Source organism: Pholcus phalangioides, unplaced genomic scaffold (assembly GCF_987345545.1).
Source record: "Pholcus phalangioides strain wild (caught in Gottingen) unplaced genomic scaffold, Ppha-v1.0 ptg000016l_1, whole genome shotgun sequence".
Classification (NCBI taxonomy): Eukaryota; Metazoa; Arthropoda; class Arachnida; order Araneae; family Pholcidae; genus Pholcus; species Pholcus phalangioides.
The window spans coordinates 2559435-2579274 of record NW_028301609.1 but is presented as its reverse complement, the minus strand read 5'-3'; the positions used below and the strand labels follow the sequence as shown (position 1 = coordinate 2579274).

At 35.8% G+C, this 19840-nt stretch overlaps 1 protein-coding gene across 1 annotated transcript; it reads right to left on the bottom strand.

Annotated features, from left to right (window-relative positions):
• Window positions 1–1269: 1269 nt before the first annotated feature.
• Window positions 1270–16087, bottom strand: LOC149074875 (ribonuclease P protein subunit p40-like). Its single transcript, XM_089245807.1, has 8 exons — window positions 15877–16087; window positions 11550–11697; window positions 10697–10759; window positions 10425–10520; window positions 9321–9443; window positions 7144–7336; window positions 4748–4879; window positions 1270–1456 (listed from the first exon to the last, which is right to left on the bottom strand). The coding sequence occupies exons 1-8, from the start codon at window positions 15976–15978 to the stop codon at window positions 1315–1317; spliced, it is 999 nt and encodes a 332-aa protein (XP_089101933.1). The 5' UTR covers window positions 15979–16087; the 3' UTR covers window positions 1270–1314.
• Window positions 16088–19840: the final 3753 nt, after the last annotated feature.

The following is a 19840-nucleotide window of genomic DNA, read 5'->3' as shown; positions in this document are numbered from 1 at the left end:
TGTTCTGCTGCACAGTGCCGTCTTAAGGCATGGACCTACCCGGGCACGGCCCGGGGGCCTCAAGCGAAGAAAGGGCCTCATAAAAATGAGATCTGGTTGAAGTTTTCGAGAATTAGCCTCGTAGGGCCTCAGAAAAATCACTTGGCCCGGGGGCCCATGATGCTCTTAAAACGGCCCTGCTGCTGCATTTAGAATTGAAAGGTACTTTCCAGATTGAATAGTAATGCTGTGCATTTGAGACATTAAAAAGGCTATCGTAATGAATTTGGAGTAACCCTGAGCTAGAACATTTTCTGAGATATGATTTCATTTTGGCTATTTATTTCAAGAGGTCGAATTTGGCATTCAAAAAATATACATATATAATTACGGAATTTACAGAAATACTAAAGGGGTCATTCAAGTATTACATCAGCATCGGGGGGAGGGTTTCTGATTTTCTGACTTTTGATGACAAAGAGAGGGAAGGGGTTTGAAGGTTGCTTATATATATATCCGTCATCAACAAACTTTTTTTTTGAAGATATGAAATATACAAAGCTGCTAACGAAATTTTGTTGGCAAGGGAGCAGGGGGGGGGGGGGTCAAAAATGGCGAAAAATTTGCTGATGTAATACTTGAATGGCTCCTAATGGAAGAAATAATTTTAGAATTATTGAAAAAAAAAGACTTTATAATTGATAAAAACTTAAAATTAATGAAAAAATATTTACCAAATTACTGAAATAAATAATTTGGATGGTTAAGAGTAATGGAATAATTTCAGAATTGTTAAAAGTAATAATTTACGAAAAAAATCAAGAACTTTTGCAAGATATATATAATTAATGAAAATTTAAAACTAGTATAAAATAATATCAGAATTATCGGGACAAACTTTGATTTAATACGAGAAATGATGGATTAAAAAGTATTAATGGAAGGAAGTTATTTAAAAATAATTAAAAAAAATCAAATATAGTGAAAGAAATAAATTCAGAGTAAATAAAAGTGTTGAAAAATTTGGAGAACTTTGTTTAGTAGCCAAAAATACCATGGTATGACTTGGTGGCCCACAGGCTTTGTGGGAAATTAAATTTGGCCCAAAATGTCTGAGAGGTCGAAGACTCCTCTGGTGGAAGGAAAAAGTGTGAATAAACTTTTCACCCAATCAAGTATGACATTTTTTTGCATACTATTTCTGAAGGATTTGTTACAGTATCATAGTAAAAACAATCATAGTAATTTACTAAGTGGTCATACTAAAAAAATAGAAGAATGCATAATAAATATGAACATCAATGAGAAACCCTTTATTGGCAAGAAATAGAAGTTTCACCGATGAGTATGAGAATAGTACCAAGCATAGCACTTAAAAGAATTCTGGAAAATGACAAAACTCAGCACTTCACGCTGCTGGAACCCATGAATAATCACAGTAACAAAAGGAACATCTGAATTTGATGACAACACTAACCTATAACAAATAAAAAATATATATAATAAAATATTCAATGTGTGAGTGTGAATGTATTATTTTTTTTTAATTTGAGAGTGTTTTTGATAAGTACACATCCAAATTTTATACTACTCAATAAAATAAACACATCACGAAAAATTATACATTCTTTTACCACAAGAAAAAAGAGAGGAAAGAGCTTCGCTGTCATTTTTTTAAAAACTTAGTAGTGCCATTACTTTTGGAATATTAGGCCAACATGGTTAAAAATTTTTCCTTTTTGACATTTTGTTTGCACGAGTAGCAAAGATAAAATGTGATGTCTGACAGGAACAGAACCTGTATTCGCACATTTCCCTGACTTCACTGGCACTTCTTGACAGACAGCGTAAGAGACTTATTTATTGAAAATGTTAGTCACTCCTGGGAACAAAGAATTAAAAAGGAAAAACCTTCAAATGCATCGGCCAAATACTGAAAGCAATGCATTGATCTGTAAACGATGGCCACGAAAGCCTTGTTCATTCCATCAGAACAGCAAGTTCAGTTATAATGTGTTCTCATCAGCTAATACTTATATACAAGATATACAGAAGACTGGATGTTGTGAAGATATTTATTATTTGAGATGTTATTTTGTTTATGTTATTTTTTATTTGTTAACATCTCAAATAATAAATATCTTCACAACATCCAGTCTTCTGTATATCTTGTATTAACAAGTGGAGAGCGACATTCATGTCATAATACTTATACACTATCTACCAATAAGTATTTGGACAGCTATGCAAATGACGATATCTGCGGTCCTGAGATACGTCACGCCCTCCGCCGGTATATATCGTGTAGGAAACAACATCGGCATTAGTCGCATGCAAGATGCCGCGCAGTTCGGAGCTCTCTGATTTCGAAAAAGGTATAATTATCGGGTATCACAAAAATGACCGATCCTTAAGGGACATATCTAGCGAGCTGAAGTACCCAAAATCGACAATGGCCTATGTGATTAAGAAGTGGAAGGTGAGCTGTGATTGTCGGAATTCGCCCCGAGTCGGCAGACCAACGAAACTGGGAGATAGAGACCGACGGGTGCTGTCCAGAGAAATTCGGAAGAACCGCACCCAACCGATGGCCCTCATCCGCGAGGAGTTTCAACAGGCATCCGGGAGTATTGTTTCAATGAATACCATCCGTAAGGAAGCACATCTGATTGGTTTTCATGGTCGTGCTGCTGCCCATAAGCCTTTGATCACAAAGTCCAACCGCGTTGCTCGGTTAATGTGGTGCAAAGCACATCAAAATTGGACCGTAGATCAGTGGAAACGGGTTCTTTGGAGCGACGAATCAAGGTTCACTCTCTACCGTTCGGATGGCAGGGTCTGGGTCTGGCGTCTGCCTGGAGAACGTCTCCTGCCAGAATGCATTGTGCCAGCAGTCAAGTTCGGCGGAGGTGGAATTATGGTCTGGGGGTGTTTCTCCTAGTATGGACTGGGATCCTTGGTCCCCATTCATGGTAAGTTCAACGCCGATGCCTACTGCACTATTTTGGATGACAATGTGCTTCCTACGTTGTGGCAGTTTTACGGGGTGGACCCCCGTTACTTCCAGGACGACAATGCCAGCTGTCATACTGCGAGGTTAACCAAGGCTTGGTATGGTGCCAATGGGGTTCATCGAATGGACTGGCCTGCCCAGAGCCCAGACCTGAACCCTATCGAGAACCTCTGGGACGAGTTGGATCGCCGAATTAAGGGGTGCCCTACCCGTCCAAAATCGGTGAAGGAACTGACATGTCTTCTCCAAGCCGAGTGGAAGAAAATACCACTAGCCGTCACACAAAGACTTGTGGAAAGTATGCCCCGGAGGGTTCACGCTGTAATTGCCGCTCGTGGAGGCTCTACCAACTATTGATTTTGAATAAAGTTAGTTTTTCTTTTCTATCACAGGTGTCCAAATACTTATTGGTAGATAGTGTATATACAGAAAGCAGGGCTCCCACTCAAAAAATGAGAAAAAGTAGGAAAACGCAGGACTAAAAAGTAGGATGGGGGAGGGTAAATAATTAAAAAAAAAAATTTTTAATTAACTTTTTTTCCCCTAGCACTATTTTAGTCAAGCCAAAACAAAATGACAAATGGCTTGGTTACAAAACAAATTTTTGGCCAAAACAGTGCACTAGCAACCACAGATAATTCTTTGCTGTCTCTCCTCATATATATTACATTCTTTTTTGGAGTCTTCCAAAGTGAAGAGCTTGTCAACTCTCTTCGACAAGGCACAGAAAATTTCGAAGACCTAAGTTTTTTAAGAATGACGCACCTTCAAGACCACTTTCAAAAGCACAATGCAAAATGTGTAAATTACAAGATCCGACGTAAATTTGGCAAGGTGAACCAGATAGTTTTACTGTGTTGTTCATCATTTTTTGAATTTTCCTGTTTTGTTCACATTTTACTGTTCAATGCCAGTGTAATCATTTTTGACAAATGAAGCACTTCCATTTCTAGCTCTTTGCTGAGCATTATAAATATTGTTTATGCCTCTTCATGCCTTAAAAATACACAAGACAACTGAATGCTATTGCGTAGCATCAGAATCACCAAACCTAGAATAGGCCTACGTATGCAACTGCTTTCAAATGCAAACTGTTGTTTCACCTATTTGCACCATAATTTTGAATGATGAAAGTTATTGTCCAAGACCATGAAGTAATAAATACAAAATTATTTTTCCATCCAGACAGAAGTTTTTAACCACTACTCTACTTGTTGAACCCTCAAACTAAGCAAATGAAAAATTTATCAATCAAATGGTCCACATACACCCCCCCCCCTTTTCTAAATTACGTTAAAAATTATACAATTTCTGCTTTGGCAGAATAATTAATTGCATTCTCCAAGATTTGTAATATTTGGCAATATATCAATAATTTCCTGCTGAATTAAAATCAATTACACAAATTTTGTTGATAGGATTTGGTAAAAAAGTAGGAAAAGTAGGACAAAAACTAGAAAGTAGGACAAAACCGAGAAAGTAGGACAAAAGTAGGACATTTTACCAAAAAGTAGAAAAAGTAGGACAAGTGGGAGCCCTGAGAAAGGTATATTCCCAACTATTTACAAACAAGTGAAATTCAATCAATGACTAGAGCAAATTAATAGCTGAATTATGTAACAATGAACTGCAGATACATCATGAAGTTATGTCTGGATCTTAAATGCCATTGCTAAATCAAAAAAATAATTAAATTACGGGACTGTCAAATCAAAGTTTTACAACACATTTAAAGTATAATAAAAACCACATCACCTTGCTTTTTCACGCAATTTCTTAATGAACACAGTGGGGTAAAATCCTTGATATGTACCCTTTAATAACCGGCTAGCAACATCCTCACTATCTGTCAACATATAACCATCCGCGATCGAATTTTCTTCCATGCTGTTAAAACAGAAACTTATTATTTGCAGCTTAACAAAAAGAAAAGAAAATGTTTTCATATAAATATGTATCTACACCGCAACTAATATACAATTTTTAAGTACACCCAGGATGCCGATTACATCACATCTCTGCTAATCAGAATAACTCGAATGTGTGAAAAAGAATAATTTAAGTGTGTCAAAAAGAATGAGAGAAATGACTCACAATATCCACAGGACCATTTCAGACATCATGGGTCAATGACGGCCTACAAGCTTGTCATAATTTGTCAATGGAATATTAAATGTGGTCATCATGTGGTCTCTAAATAATGCTTTGATACAGTCAACACTTGTTATAACAAACCTCATGTTATATAGCAACTATTCCATTACAACGCTGGTAGAACACGTCCCAAATTTTTTCATATAACATGTATAAATGTTTTTGCTTTATACATATATGTCTATGTTTCATATCAATATATTTTTCTTTCAATATAACCACCAGCTGATATAATGTGAATTTTTGACGAAATGGGTGGGCGGTTTATAATGAGCATCTACTGTATCTCTATAAGAAGTGATGGATGAAACTGTTGTCTGGTCTTTAAATCTCATTAGTTAATACATAGCTCCACTGATCTATATATATAAAATTGATTTTCTGTGTGTGTGTGTGTGTGTATGTTCTCTATACAAATCTACAATTTTAGATCGATCGTCGCCAAATTTTGCATATATACCAAATGGGACCCGACTTGAACGATAGGCTACTTTAAAATTTCGTCAGACCAGGGCAAATGCCCCAAATGGGCAAAAAACTGTCCGGCAACAATGGTTTTTGGGCCTCAACAATCACTTTCCGAACGTTTACTTTGGTTACCGTGGTTCCCTAGCGATGAGTTTCAGACGTGTTTATGTCTTTACAATGGTTTGTCACTTCTTTAATGCTGCCAGTTATGTATAATAGTTTATGCCTTTATAATGGTTTGCCACATTTTCAATACTCTCAGTAATGAGGCTTTTTGAATAGACGTCATAATCATCATCATCATCGCTTTGAGGGTCAGGAAAAGGGTGATCCTCATAGAAATCACTATTAAAATTGCCGATTTAACTGCATAAATACGGAAATTTAGTGGGGGGAGGGGGATTCCTGCCACATCAATAATTTTAAAAATTAAATTGAATTCTCGATTTTTGAAATATGGAATTCACTTGGAGATACGAAGCCCAGAAAATTAAAAATATGAATAATTTGCCGGATCTACTTTTGAGTTTGATATCCATGTAATAACATTGATTTCAACTTTTTATTTATATCTTCTCAAGCATGAAAATTAATGTCCCCCGTATTGTCTTTTGATATTTATTTGCATAAATTCATATAGTTTAGGATGTTTTTAAAATTAGTTATGGGCCCCGTAAAGTGCATCGAAAAAATTCCACAGCTTTAATTAAGCATTTTTGGAAGCTCAAACAGGCAGAAATAGATAACTTGAAGTTCAGGGGGAGGGAATCGAAATACCTAACAACCATAAAAAAAAGGGGGGGGGGGACTATTCATTTCTACGTTTCTTTAAATTTAGATTTATTTCTTTGATGAGTCGCGCAGGACGTCGCCATACTGGTTAACTTAGACACGGTTTGCATGTCCCTCAAAGAAAGAGGGAGATATCACGTGTTTCTAACAGCCTCATTGAAGAAAACCCGGGCAGCGCCGGGTATTATAGCTAGTAATTAATAAAAAGTTTACTTCATCAAAAAGAGGAGGTATACCATAAGTCAAGTTTTCTTAAAGTCAGGTCAATACACACATGGTACATTTTATACCAATATAAAACAAAATGTTATTACCAATGTATCAAACCCATGGTACATTGGTGAACCATATTAACCACGATTCAAAAAAAACATTTATCAAGTCTATTCCTTGACCCAAATAATGCTATAATGCAGACAAACCAAAACATATAAGGTATGATTAGCTGATTGGTTTCACCGTCCATTGCACGGTTCCGTTCGGCATATATACGCTCTAGCGAAGGAAAATCTCTATCTCCTCTGTAGCTTAGTGGTCAGAGCACTCGTCCGGCAATCGAGGGACCCGGGTTCGACTCCCGGTAGAGGCAGAGATGAGTTTTTTCCTTCCTTAAAAAATTAACATCTCAAATAATAAATATCTTCACAACATCCAGTCTTCTGTATATCTTGTATGAAAATTTTATCAAAAATGGTATGTGTAAAAAATGCAATGAAAATTCTTGAAACCACACATACCAATCGATTCCGCAAACTTGACATCCAACCCATTCAAGAAAATCATGATTAGATGATAAATCTTCAAAATCAAATTTCGGAGTTGGCACAGAGTACTTGACGAATGATGATAGTTTTGGTTCACAGATTCTACAATTGTACTCCCTGCTCTCGAAATATTTTTTAAGTGATGATGAGGGACAAATCTCTGAATCTGGTATAAAGAAAAAAAAGTAAAATAAATATAGAGTTCAAAATAAATGTATTAATACAGACCTATTTATGTTTTACTGATGCATAAATGTTGGTTTCATAATGGTAACAAATTTATGATTATGGATAAACTTAATATGACTTTAATTACAATCAGGGCTGCCAAATTCACCCTTTTACCTAATCTTCAACATAACACTGAAGCAAAAAACCACAAAAACATGATTTTCCTGCAGCTGACCTAGTATCTAGTTGCAACCCTGATTACAAGAGAAAAAAACTTAGAACCTTCCTTCAGAATATCATTCATGTGTTTGTTAGTGATCAGTCAGTCAAAAAGAGGTGACATTGACTATGGTAACATGGTAAACATTCCCTGGGGAATATCTAACGGTGGGTATATTTGACACATGCCAGAACATGTGTTCTGAGTGTATGTGTGGCCCTATTGTATTTATGTTGTCAGAGTTATACATGTTCTGTGTTCTTGCGGTTCGTCTTCAATACTTAAAATATTTACTAAAAAAAAGTTAATACTTAAAAATAGCAAATGCATGACTTTTTATGCTAAGCAAGTGCAGTCGATGCTAAATATAATGACCCTCTTCGTCCTATAGAAAATTAACGCTATATTGGGAGGGTTGTTATATCAAAAGGGGAAAAATATATATGATAGTCGTTACATGAGAAAGTTTAGAACATATCCTACTGGTTGTTGTAATGGAATGGTCGTTATAACATGAAGTTGTTATAGTGAGCATCGATTGTATCATGTTCAAGTAATAACTCTCTTCCACAAGAGAAGAGACTTTTTCAAATGGGAAACTGACTCACATTTGCACATCAATATTAGAAAATCAACTTCAGCTGACCACCACAGAATTACAGTATACAATATCATAGCTGCCAACTTTTGAAAATGAAAATTCGGGAGATTTTCGCGCAAACCCGTATTTTATTCTAAAACCACTCCCTAATAAATACAATAGGGATTTTTCCAAATAAAATAGGGATTTTCCAAACATAAAAGTTAGAGCGTAGGGAATAAAATCCCTACTCAAAAACTGAAGTTAAATTAAAATAGGGATTTTACACACATAGAAGTTAAACCCTTGGGAATAAAATTCCTACGCAAAAAACAAGTGAAATTGGAGGTCAAAACTTCAATGATGTAAAAATAAATATTGTGTTCAATCAGAAACGCTGTGAACAAACATTCTGCGCAAATGACCACAAAATCATTGGAAGATGAAGGAAAACACCGTCAATTTTTGAAGAACACTGACTTTTTGTGACACTTGCTTGTTTTTTTTTTCATTTCACATGAGTGATGATGTCACTCTTTCCACCATGACCGATGTTTATGTCCGTTTAACTTGTACAAAAAGGGAAAGTCGAACCTTTTCTGGAACATTTGATGAAAAGAAATTCATCGGAATAAGTATCTTTAAAATTGATTAAATATATTTTTGCTTATCAGTATTCATGCTTTGTTATATCGCACGTACGTAACTTAAACAAAAGAAATTTTGACCATATGCGCGTCACTATAATCTTCAATTATTATCCAGGACTATTGGCTGCTAAGCCATTCCCCTGCACGATAAAACAAACAACTTTCTTGTTACCATCAGAGGGTTTGTAAAACTTCCTTAAAAAGGGTATTTCCCTATTTACGACGTGTGACATCATTTCGAAAGGGGAAAAAAAAAGAGGCTTCATGCAGAGACGGCCCTGCTTCATGCCCCACAAGAAATTCCTTAGGGATTGTTTTCATAAGCGGGGATTTTTTTTAATGAAGTAGGAAATTTTTAGGGACAATTAGGGATTTTTGTGATTTTCGTAAAATTTCGGGAGATTTAAGAACTTTTCGGGAGGTCGAGCGATGAAGCTAAAATTCGGGAGACTTGGCAGCTATGCAATATGTGAATGCAAAATAACTTGTCTTCCAAACTGCAAGGAAAAAAAAACCAAAAATAAATTACCATGAGGTATCCAGCTAATGATGAAATCAAATGACACATCACTCATCTTCTGAAACTCAGAGGTAACCTTCGTATGCCACTTTTTACCTGGGCTGAAAGATGGTGACAACAGATCCAAAGTTACTGTAGTAGAAAGAAAGAAAAACAAACCCACAACTGTATAATTTATTTTAGTTGTTAACTTGCAATACAGAATTAAAAACTAAATTTAAAAACTTGAAAAATGTCAGTTTGATTTGATCCATTGCTTTAGCATTGGACAGTACAGGTATCCCTCGTTTCATGCAGTTTCTCTATAACATGATTTTTAAAAAGTTGATTTCAGGAATTCCAACCTGCGAAATTTGGCTGGGAGTTTAACTTTAATCCTGAAAATGGGCTTGCAAATTGAAGATGCTGAATCCTTTTGCGATGAAATACGTTGGATTTGATGATGCAAGTTGAGACAAATATGCGAGAAATTCAGATACAACTCTCCAGATTTCACTTGGTAAAACATAGACAATGCCATGAGAAATTTAATATTCATTAGATTAATATTAATTAATTAGTATTATTATAATAAATTAAATTATAAGTAGACGAAAAATGTTGCTTGTCATCCGAATTTCGACTGTTTCATTGAAAAATATACAAATACAAATATACAAATACAAATACACAAATACAAATATACAAATACAAATATACAAATACAAATATACAAATACAAATATACAAATACAAATATACAAATACAAATATACAAATATACAAAAATCAGTCAGTCTGTTAATTTTAACAAACAAATCTGATTTAAATTTAAAAAAAATTGATTTAAATGAAAAAAATCTAATTTTACTGATTTAAAAAAAAACATGATTTTTTCATACTCTGGAATAAAGTGTGTATATGCAATTGCTAAAGTTTGAATGTAGTGAAACCTTGCTGCAATGATACTTGATATAATGGTAAATCATTCTACAATGATATTTTTCCAAGTCTTGTTTGGAAATGTCTATGCTTTGATGGTACCTGTGTCTTGGAGCTTGGGTAGATCACATTCAATCAGGTCTTATCACATTTTCATTGCAATGTTAGGTAAAAAAACTTGCGGACTCTTACTTTGATTAGAGCGATTTTTCTTCTTCTTTCTACCTGGTTGAGGGTCATTAGGAAGTCCTAGATTTCGACAGGATCGATGCGATACCACCAATTTCCCTGCAGTAAAATGATTTTTTTTTTAAAATTGAAAGTTTTTCTAACACTATAAAATAACAATGAAAATTACATTCAAATTTAAAACTTTTATCCAAACTAAATAACACAAATTTATGTTCAATAATAATGAAAAATTCATTATTTGGTAAAAATTCAAAGAAGAATGCTCCAACTACCTGACTGATTGATCTGTATGAATTCTTTTGTAGATCCTTTCACTGTATAACCTGATAAAAACCCTAAAGAGAGAAAAAAGATACTGTTTCATTTGCAGTTTTAAAACAAATAAAACTAATGACTATAGTGTTTCTTGAAAAAAATATTTTTTTGGAAATTTCTATACAAATGTGCAAGAACAATCTTTAAAAACAGTTAAGGGATGAGACCAATTGAAACCTTGCTAACATGACACTTTCTTAAGTTCCTAAGTCTATGTGCTTTTTGATCCTTGTTGGGATGTCAAGCTTTCACTGTTATTTTCCACAATTTTTGTGAAAGAAATGCCTTCCTAAAATATTAAATGCTACATATACAGAGTGATTCAGAAAAGATAGGAAAAACTTTAAGAGGTGGTAGCACACACACAAAATAATGCTGCCACTGCGGTATTTCCATTTACAGCTCTGTAAATGAAATGCATGTGTCTGCTTTTTCAGTATCACTAAAGTGCGCCATTATCATGTACGTTACAACTGTTAGAACAGCTGCGTGCTGGAATAACTTCACAGGGCTGGCATCCGCACCTTTTATTCATCTTAATGCTGATTTACATATGGTTTCTTCTTCTTCCTCAGGTTACATCTGCATGCATGGTGTTATTTTTCTATTGATAAATGAAACAGGAATGTCGTTTTAACGTTTGCAGAGTGGCCATTTCAAAATGTGCTAGCACGTTTGCGTTTCATGTTAGACCATGCATTCTTTGATGACAATTGTTTTTATTAGTATGTGCCATCACCTCTTAAAGTTTTCCTCATCTTTTCTGAATCACCCTGTATATCTATACCTATGTATGATAAAATAAAGTACCTCTCTTGACAAAAGCTTCGATGAAAATGTTATTGATTAAAGATGAGAGATTCAGTTGTTCTACATACAAATACGCATTGGTTTCTGGTGACAGAAGTTCATCGATAGGTTCCGGTACTTCAGTTATACATGGAATAATGAATTGTACCTAAAATTAGAAACAAATAAGTAAATGAAAACATACAATACAGATTTAAAATAACCAACTGCAATTTTTAATTTTACTGGACTGTCATAGGAAATAAATTATGATTATTCTGTATTTCTTTGACAATGTTTTAGATACATTGTATTAGCTGCAATGCTTGAAGATTAGAGTCACAGCTTCCGGAAAATTCTTAAATATCTGGACAATAAGAATCAATTGAATTGGCTGATTTGAAGCTTCTCTGTTCTCTGCATTTTAGGATCCTTTGTATTTTACAAACTACTTTGGAGATACAGTAAAACCCCTTCTTAATGGACACCCCTCAGATGCAGCAATCCCTCTTTCGCAGCTAAATAATAATTTCGTTTCCTTGTATAATAAAATCCCTTGTATTATAAAAGTATGCATTTCAAACCCATGATTAACGGACACCTTTCTTTCACAGTCAGATTTTTTTGTCCCACCAGTGTCCGCAAAAGAGAGGTTTTACTGTTCAAAAATGAAACCTTTGAATCATTTTACCTTCTCCCATTTATTCGGCCAACATTTACAAGACAGCAAGAATAAGTTTTTCTAGCAACAATGGCTATTGTGTGGGTCAACAAAGGAAGGATGAAAGTCTACCGACTAACATTCATAATGAACTAGCTATAATACCCGGCGCTGCCCGGGATTTCTTCAATGAGGCTGTTTGGATCACGTGATATCTCCCTCTTTCTTTGAGGGACATGCAAACCGTGTCTAAGTTGACCAATATAGCGACTTCCTGCGCAACTTCATGAAATAAACAAATCTAGATTTAAAGAAACATAGAAACAAATTTTTCTCCCCTTTTTAAGGGGTGCTAGGTATTTCGATCCCCCTTCCGAACTTCAAGTTATCAATTTCTGCCTGTTTCTGCTTCCAGCAATGCTTAATTAAAGCTGTGGAATTTCTTTGATGTACTTTACGGACCAATGATTGATTTTAAAACAACCTAAACTATGATAAAAATTGTTTTTTCGGGTTCGAAGACCGTCGTCCGTTTGAGTTTGTTCTCAACGTTTCCCCAACACTAGTGGTTGGCATCATCAGGAGAATTGATAAACTGGATCAAAGTCAAGTTTTCCGGAGTCTCAGGTTGTATTTATGCACATAAGTGGCTTGAACTACACTATTGTTTTGCAATTGGTCAGTTGATTCTATGGCTGGCAGCGTATTGTAAACAGCTGGTGTCCAGGATCTGCTCAATTTCAAAGTTTCTTCTCTTCTATTATAGCTGTTTTTGTGCTTGTATATTTCAATAGCCTCTCTGTAGATTCGTGGGAAGAAGTGGTCAACATTAGCTATTACCTGTGTTTTGCTGAACTGTACACTGTGGTTGTCGTAAAGCGCATGCTCTGCCACCGCAGACTTTTCTGTTTGGCCCATTCTGCAGCATCGTTCGTGCTCTTTTATTCTCGTGGCCACAGATCTTTTTGTGGTTCCAATATATACCTGACCACAGGTGCACGGTATTCGGTAGATCCCCGGTGTTGATAGAGGGTCACGGTGGTCTTTTGCTGATCGCAGCATTTCACATATTTTTCTGGTTGGTTTGAAAATGGTCTTTATACGATGTTTTTTCATGACCTTGCTGATTCTTGCCGTCACTCCGGGGATAAAAGGCAGCACAACTTTTCCAATTGATTGTGACTGCTCATTTTCCGTTTATCCCCGGAGTGACGGCAAGAATCAGCAAGGTCATGAAAAAACATCGTATAAAGACCATTTGGCCACAAAAAGATCTGTGGCCACGAGAATAAAAGAGCACGAACGATGCTGCAGAATGGGCCAAACAGAAAAGTCTGCGGTGGCAGAGCATGCGCTTTACGACAACCACAGTGTACAGTTCAGCAAAACACAGGTAATAGCTAATGTTGACCACTTCTTCCCATGAATCTACAGAGAGGCTATTGAAATATACAAGCACAAAAACAGCTATAATAGAAGAGAAGAAACTTTGAAATTGAGCAGATCCTGGACACCAGCTCTCAGAAGAACAAGAACCTTCCCCTTCAAAGTCCAGCAACAGAATGATGACAACAGCCAATCAGATAACTCCACATCTCTCGGCCAATCAGGTTCTACCAGCATAACAACTGTTTACAATACGCTGCCAGCCATAGAATCAACTGACCAATCGCAAAACAATAGTGTAGTTCAAGCCACTTATGTGCATAAATACAACCTGAAACTCCGGAAAACTTGACTTTGATCCAGTTTATCAATTCTTCTGATGATGCCAACCACTAGTGTTGGGGAAACGTTGAGAACAAACTCAAACGGACGACGGTCTTCGAACACGAAAAAACAATTTTTATCAAATGATGGTCGCGAAAACCTTATAGACTATTTACAACCTAAACTATATCAGTTTATGCAGTTGAATATCAAAAGACAATACGGGGAACTTAATTTTCATGCTTGAGAAGATATAAATAAAAAGTTGAAATCAATGTTATTGCAGGAATATCCAACTCAAAAGTAGATCCGGATAATTACTTCATATTTAATTTTCTGGGCTTCGTATATCTCTAAGCGAACTCAATATTTCAAAAATTGAGTATTTAATACAATTTTTAAAATTATTGATGTGACAGAAAACCCCACCAAATTTCAGCATTTCTACAGTAAAAGCGGCAATTTTAACACTGATTTCTATGAGGATCACCCTTATCTTGACCCTCAAAGTGATGCTGATGATGATTATGACGTATTCAAAAACCCTCATTACTGAGAGTATTGAAAATGTGGCAAACCATTATAAAGGCATAAACTATTATACATATGCATATACTAACAGAATTAAAGGTGTGACAAACCATTGTAAAGGCATATATTCACGTCTGAAACGCATTGTTGGAAACCACGGTAACCAAAGTAAATGTTCCGAAAGTAATTGTTGAGGCCCCAAAACTATTGTTGCCCGACAGTTTTTCGCCCAGCTCTGACGAACTTTTAAAGTAGCCTACGGTTCAATCCCGGACCTGTTTGGTATATATGCAAAATCTGGCGACGATCGGTCTAAAACTGTAGATTTGTATAAAGAGCATACATACATACTTTCACATTTATGTATAAGATCAGATGTATTCAGATTCTATCGGATGCATTCTTTTTGTATTCTGGTGAGGGAAAAATACAAAGACAAAATACAGAGATAATGTTATTTTCTCGGCCCGTAATACATTGGGAAGAGATTATTCTGATTGTTATACTGATACAAATCTTAGGGGAAAAAGTCACCCATCTCCTTCAGGAATCAAACTCGGGTCCCCTTGCATGCAACCAAAACACCAGACACACACAACTTTCCTTCTTCTCCTTATAATAGCATGCTAGAAAGGATGAATAACCTGTAAACACATATTAATAGCATGCCATGATAAGAGAAGACATTGCAGCCTTCCTTAACTACAGCAAAGACACTTGCCCGGCATGCAAGAGGACCCCCAGGTTTGATTCCTGGAAGAGAAGACAGCTAACCTTTCTTCCTAAGGTTCATATCGGCGTAACAACCAGAAAAATATCCCAATTATTCAATACAAGGAATTGGAAATCTGGATAATACAATGATACAGAATCTGGATACCCAGAAAGAGAGTCCAGGTTTTAATTTTTCATGCATAGAACATACTTATTTATATAACATGCAGGACCGTTGTTTATTTAAAAGAGTGGATAACTTATTTTGTTTTGATGTTTAGTCTTAGTGATTTTTTTATTATTATAACTATGCTTGTTGGTTTCAGCATTGTTACCTTTGCTTGGGCGTCAATATCTTCCCACAGCCTCATATCATATTTACTAACCCAGAAAAAATCATATTTATAATCCATATCTTATTTATGTTTACAGTGTTATATTTCTCTTGTGTTTCCTGTGATATTTTTCGTATTTGAATGGGTTTTTATCATTATTTTCTATGATGACGATTTTTTTTTCGGCGCCCGTAGTGCCTAAACGGCCTTGGCGGCTTTTTTGTCGCTTCGTCGGACATATTTGGTGCCGAAAAAAAGTCACCGAAAATCGCCAAGTTGCCCCTTATACAAAGCGGTTCCCGAACGTCGACTGTATCACATAGAGAAACTTGCTACATTTCCGAAAAAAACCACAACAGCTGCAGAGAGATATATTTACAATATTACAACCACTTACAGCGTGAACCATTGACTGAGAATTTCTTTCGAAGGGATAAGATTCATCTTCAACCCATTCGGTGAATTTTAAACTGCTTTTAATTCTAGGAAAAACATTCATGATGATCGCCAACCATCAAATCAAAGGAGGTAGGGTACAAATTATTTGTTTACATTCGGGATTCAAACATACTACACGTGACCCTCGTCCAGACGGTTTTGACCAAAGCCGCTTGTAACTCTTAATGCAGCTTTGGGTAAGATCGTAAAAAGTGAATTTTTCCACACTCCACTTTATAGTAATGTGCTGCCATCTAACGTCAAATTTAAAAGTGACTAATCTGGTGATGATGAAGTTCAAAGTGAAAAAACTATATTCTTTATTCCGCTCAGTTCCTTATAAACAAAGCTCGTGAACTGAACTGGAAATTTAAACTATATGTTCGGTTATTTTATTTGAGCATAAGGAGACGTCCAAAACAAAGAGCCTCTTAATGAGCAGACGACAGACAAGAAGTCAGTTTGTTATGTTCCCTAAAAGCTAAGCCCACAAACAGATTTGGAAGTTCGAACTGCCAGTTCAGTAATTTTTTCAGGACACAAGGAGACGCCCAAAAAAAGTAACCTGGAAAGAAGCAGACGACAGAAAGATTCTGAGGCTTGCATCGAGCTTATATTAGTGGAGGGAGCATCCAGCCGCTGCGACGGCAGCGACATCAATGCAAGGAAATCAGGTGACTGTGAAAACAAAGTTCCCGCCTGACAATTTGCCCAGAGAAATGTACACGTACAGTTCCATCTCTAAATATTGGGTCTTAGAGATTAAAAAAAAGATAAAGAACTCATCTAAAGGTAAAAAAAAGATTAAATTATTTACTTCATTTAATACGTGAATAATTTCTTTCATTAATGTGGAATAATTTCTTTCATTAATGTGGAATAATTTCTTTCATTAATGTGGAATAATTTCTTTCATTAATGTGGAATAATTTCTTTCATTAATGTGGAATAATTTCTTTCATTAATGTGGAATAATTTCTTTCATCAATTTTGGATTTCCCTTCATTAATTCTGAAATTTTCCTCCATTATTTTTTGAATTTTCTTTCATTAATTCAAGAATTATTTCCTTTATTAATTATTATTTCTTTCATTACTTCTGGAATAATTGCTTTCAGCATTTCTGGATCTGTTTCTTTCATTAATGCTGAAATTATTTCTTTTATTAATGCTGGAATTATTTCTTTCATTGATTCTGAAATTATATCTCATTGATTCTGAAATTATACCTCATTGATTCTGAAATTATATCTCATTGATTCTGAAATTATATCTCATTGATTCTGAAATTATATCTCACTAATTCTGGAATTGTCTCTTTCATTAATTCTTGAATTGTCTTTTTCATTAATTTTGGAATTATCTCTTTTTAATTCAGGAATTATCTTTCTTAATAAAATTTTTTTATGAGAGAAAAATTTCGGTAACAAAAATTGTATATTTGCAATAATCGATTTTTTTATGTAGAAAAAATAATTATTTCTTTCCACAAAAAAATTCGAACAATATGGACGATAGAACAAGTAAGTGAAAATACGGATTATGTGGTCTTCAGGTAGGGTTACCAGATTCAAAACTGAAAAAAGGAGGATGTCTAGTGCAAACCTTAGGTAGTGCCGTTTTAATGCATGCCTCCCCCCCCCCGGGCCGTGCCCGAAGGGCCTCAAGAGAAGAGGTGCCTCAGAAAAACAAGACGTAGGTGAATTTTTCGAGACTTTTTCAGGTAGGGCCTCCAAAAAATCCCTTGGCTCGGGGCCCCTGATGTTATTACTCCTGCCTGTCAGCCCCACCATTGTGGGGGGTCATGAAATTCCAGTACTTTATTCCTTTATATTAATTTACATTAATTAAACAAAAACTGCAATAAAAAATTCGAAAAATGATCAAAGTTATCGAATTGCAACGTGCCACGATGAAGTGTCAGCAGGTGGACCACGCGCTAATTATTATTAATAATTTATGAATTTTATAAAATAAATTTAAGTGCCATTCCCTCTCAATGGACCGTGTTTGATTATTCCACACTATCAACGCGTTCCTGACATAATGAAAAAAAAATGAGTGATACAAATGTTGACAAATGAAAAAACCAAAACCTAACGAGTGTGAAATCGGGGCATGGGCATCGCGAACTCTTAGGTGCTTCAACGAGATTGCGGTGCTCGCGACAAACAACAGGTTGAAGATGCCTCTGGTTCAGAGTTTCGATAACACCGTGTGTCAAAGGGTATTTTAATTGGAATGGTATTGCTTCAATGAAACGGTAGGGGGGAGCTTGTGCATTTCTTCCGTTAATTAAATGCATTGTCCGTTGTAATGGGGGGAGTTTGCGCTTGAGCATTTCGCTTCTCTCGTCGTGTGTCTTCGTAGTTTACGAGATGCTCGAAACTGTCAAGACACTTTCATCCTTCGCTTCCTTAGACTGTCCTTCACTAATTAGACCGAGATTAATTAGCAACGTGTTTCTGTTGTTTTCGCGTCGAATGATTGGTTACGATGCAGTTAACTGGACATTTATCTACAATTTTTCAACGTCTCTCATAAGAACATTTTATGGAAGAGTTAAGAACATTTTTCACTCGTGATTAGCATCTCAGAACTTCATATACGACACTGTCGTATTCGATTGTCGATACATTGAAAGATGGAAACCGATTTTACTTTGCACATACTCGTATTATGAATGATGTAAGAAAGCTTCTGAGGAAAGTTGAAATTTCACCAGTTTGATACTTTTAATGACACAAAAACGGGATGTTCTACGAATACTGATCGAAAGGACTAAAAATTCCATGGTTGATTCTAAAATTATGGTAAAATACGTAATGTGACTAGCATGAAGAAAACTCATAGGGAATCGATATATAGGACCGACGATTCGGACATTGGTAGAGTCAGCTGGGCAGCCCAGTTTCCGAACTGGCTGATTTCTGGTTTTGGCAATAACATACACTCGAATCACGTTATAACAAAACGATCTTGAGCGAGTAACTTCCGGTGACTACAGCAGACGAGTGACAGATCCCACCGAAATGGGATTTTATGCGTCTTGCTGTTTCTGCGATGGTTTAATGCTGTTGTTTACCCTCTTTTCCAGCGTGAACACGGAAGCTGAAATTGGATAATTGCCGTTTATGGGTTGCGATGCCAAGAAGTAAACGTTTAAATGTTTCTGTTTTTTCATTACGTGAAAGCCTTCTCAGAGTTTGTGTCAGATGTCTCATCAAGTATGGACTTGCTAAATACAGGTTCTCTGGATCCAGTTGTCAAAAGTTTTAGTTTTCAATATTTCCCCAAGATCATTAACGGACACTCGTCTGCACGTAGTGCAGTCACGAAATGAGAGAGTGTAAGGGTCTCTTTCAGTGGACAACGTCAGACGCCCCCTGGCCTTCTCACTTAATGTTGGCGGTCATCGTCCGCGTTGCTTGCTATGTGTTGTCACTTCCAGTAAACGACCAGCCTTATTCATCGAGATATCGACGTTTGAGCTTCTTGATTTTCCCTTTTAAAATAGCCAAGCCTGAAAACTAGTTCGAAGATAATCGTAAAAAAATAATTAAAAATTCAAACAAATCAAGAATTTTGATCATAGATTTCTCGGCGAATATTTCTTTGCAAAATAACTTGTATGTTAATGTGTGACATGGTTTTAAAACAATCTCAAGAATTGTTTCGAAATCATGGTTGTCTCATGTAAAGATGGATAGCTTCTCGATTTATCCCAATATGTTTATTGCATTTTTTTTCAAACAATTGTATTGGAATTCACGACCCCCCCAGATGTAAGCTATTCCATTTATTCACAACAAAACCACGGCTTCATTTTATCTGCCCTCCTCCTCCTAACGAGATCATGGTCCTCTGCTCTGTCTCAATGAAGAGATTTTAGCAAGTGGTCGAAGAGGACCTTAGCCCGTGCTA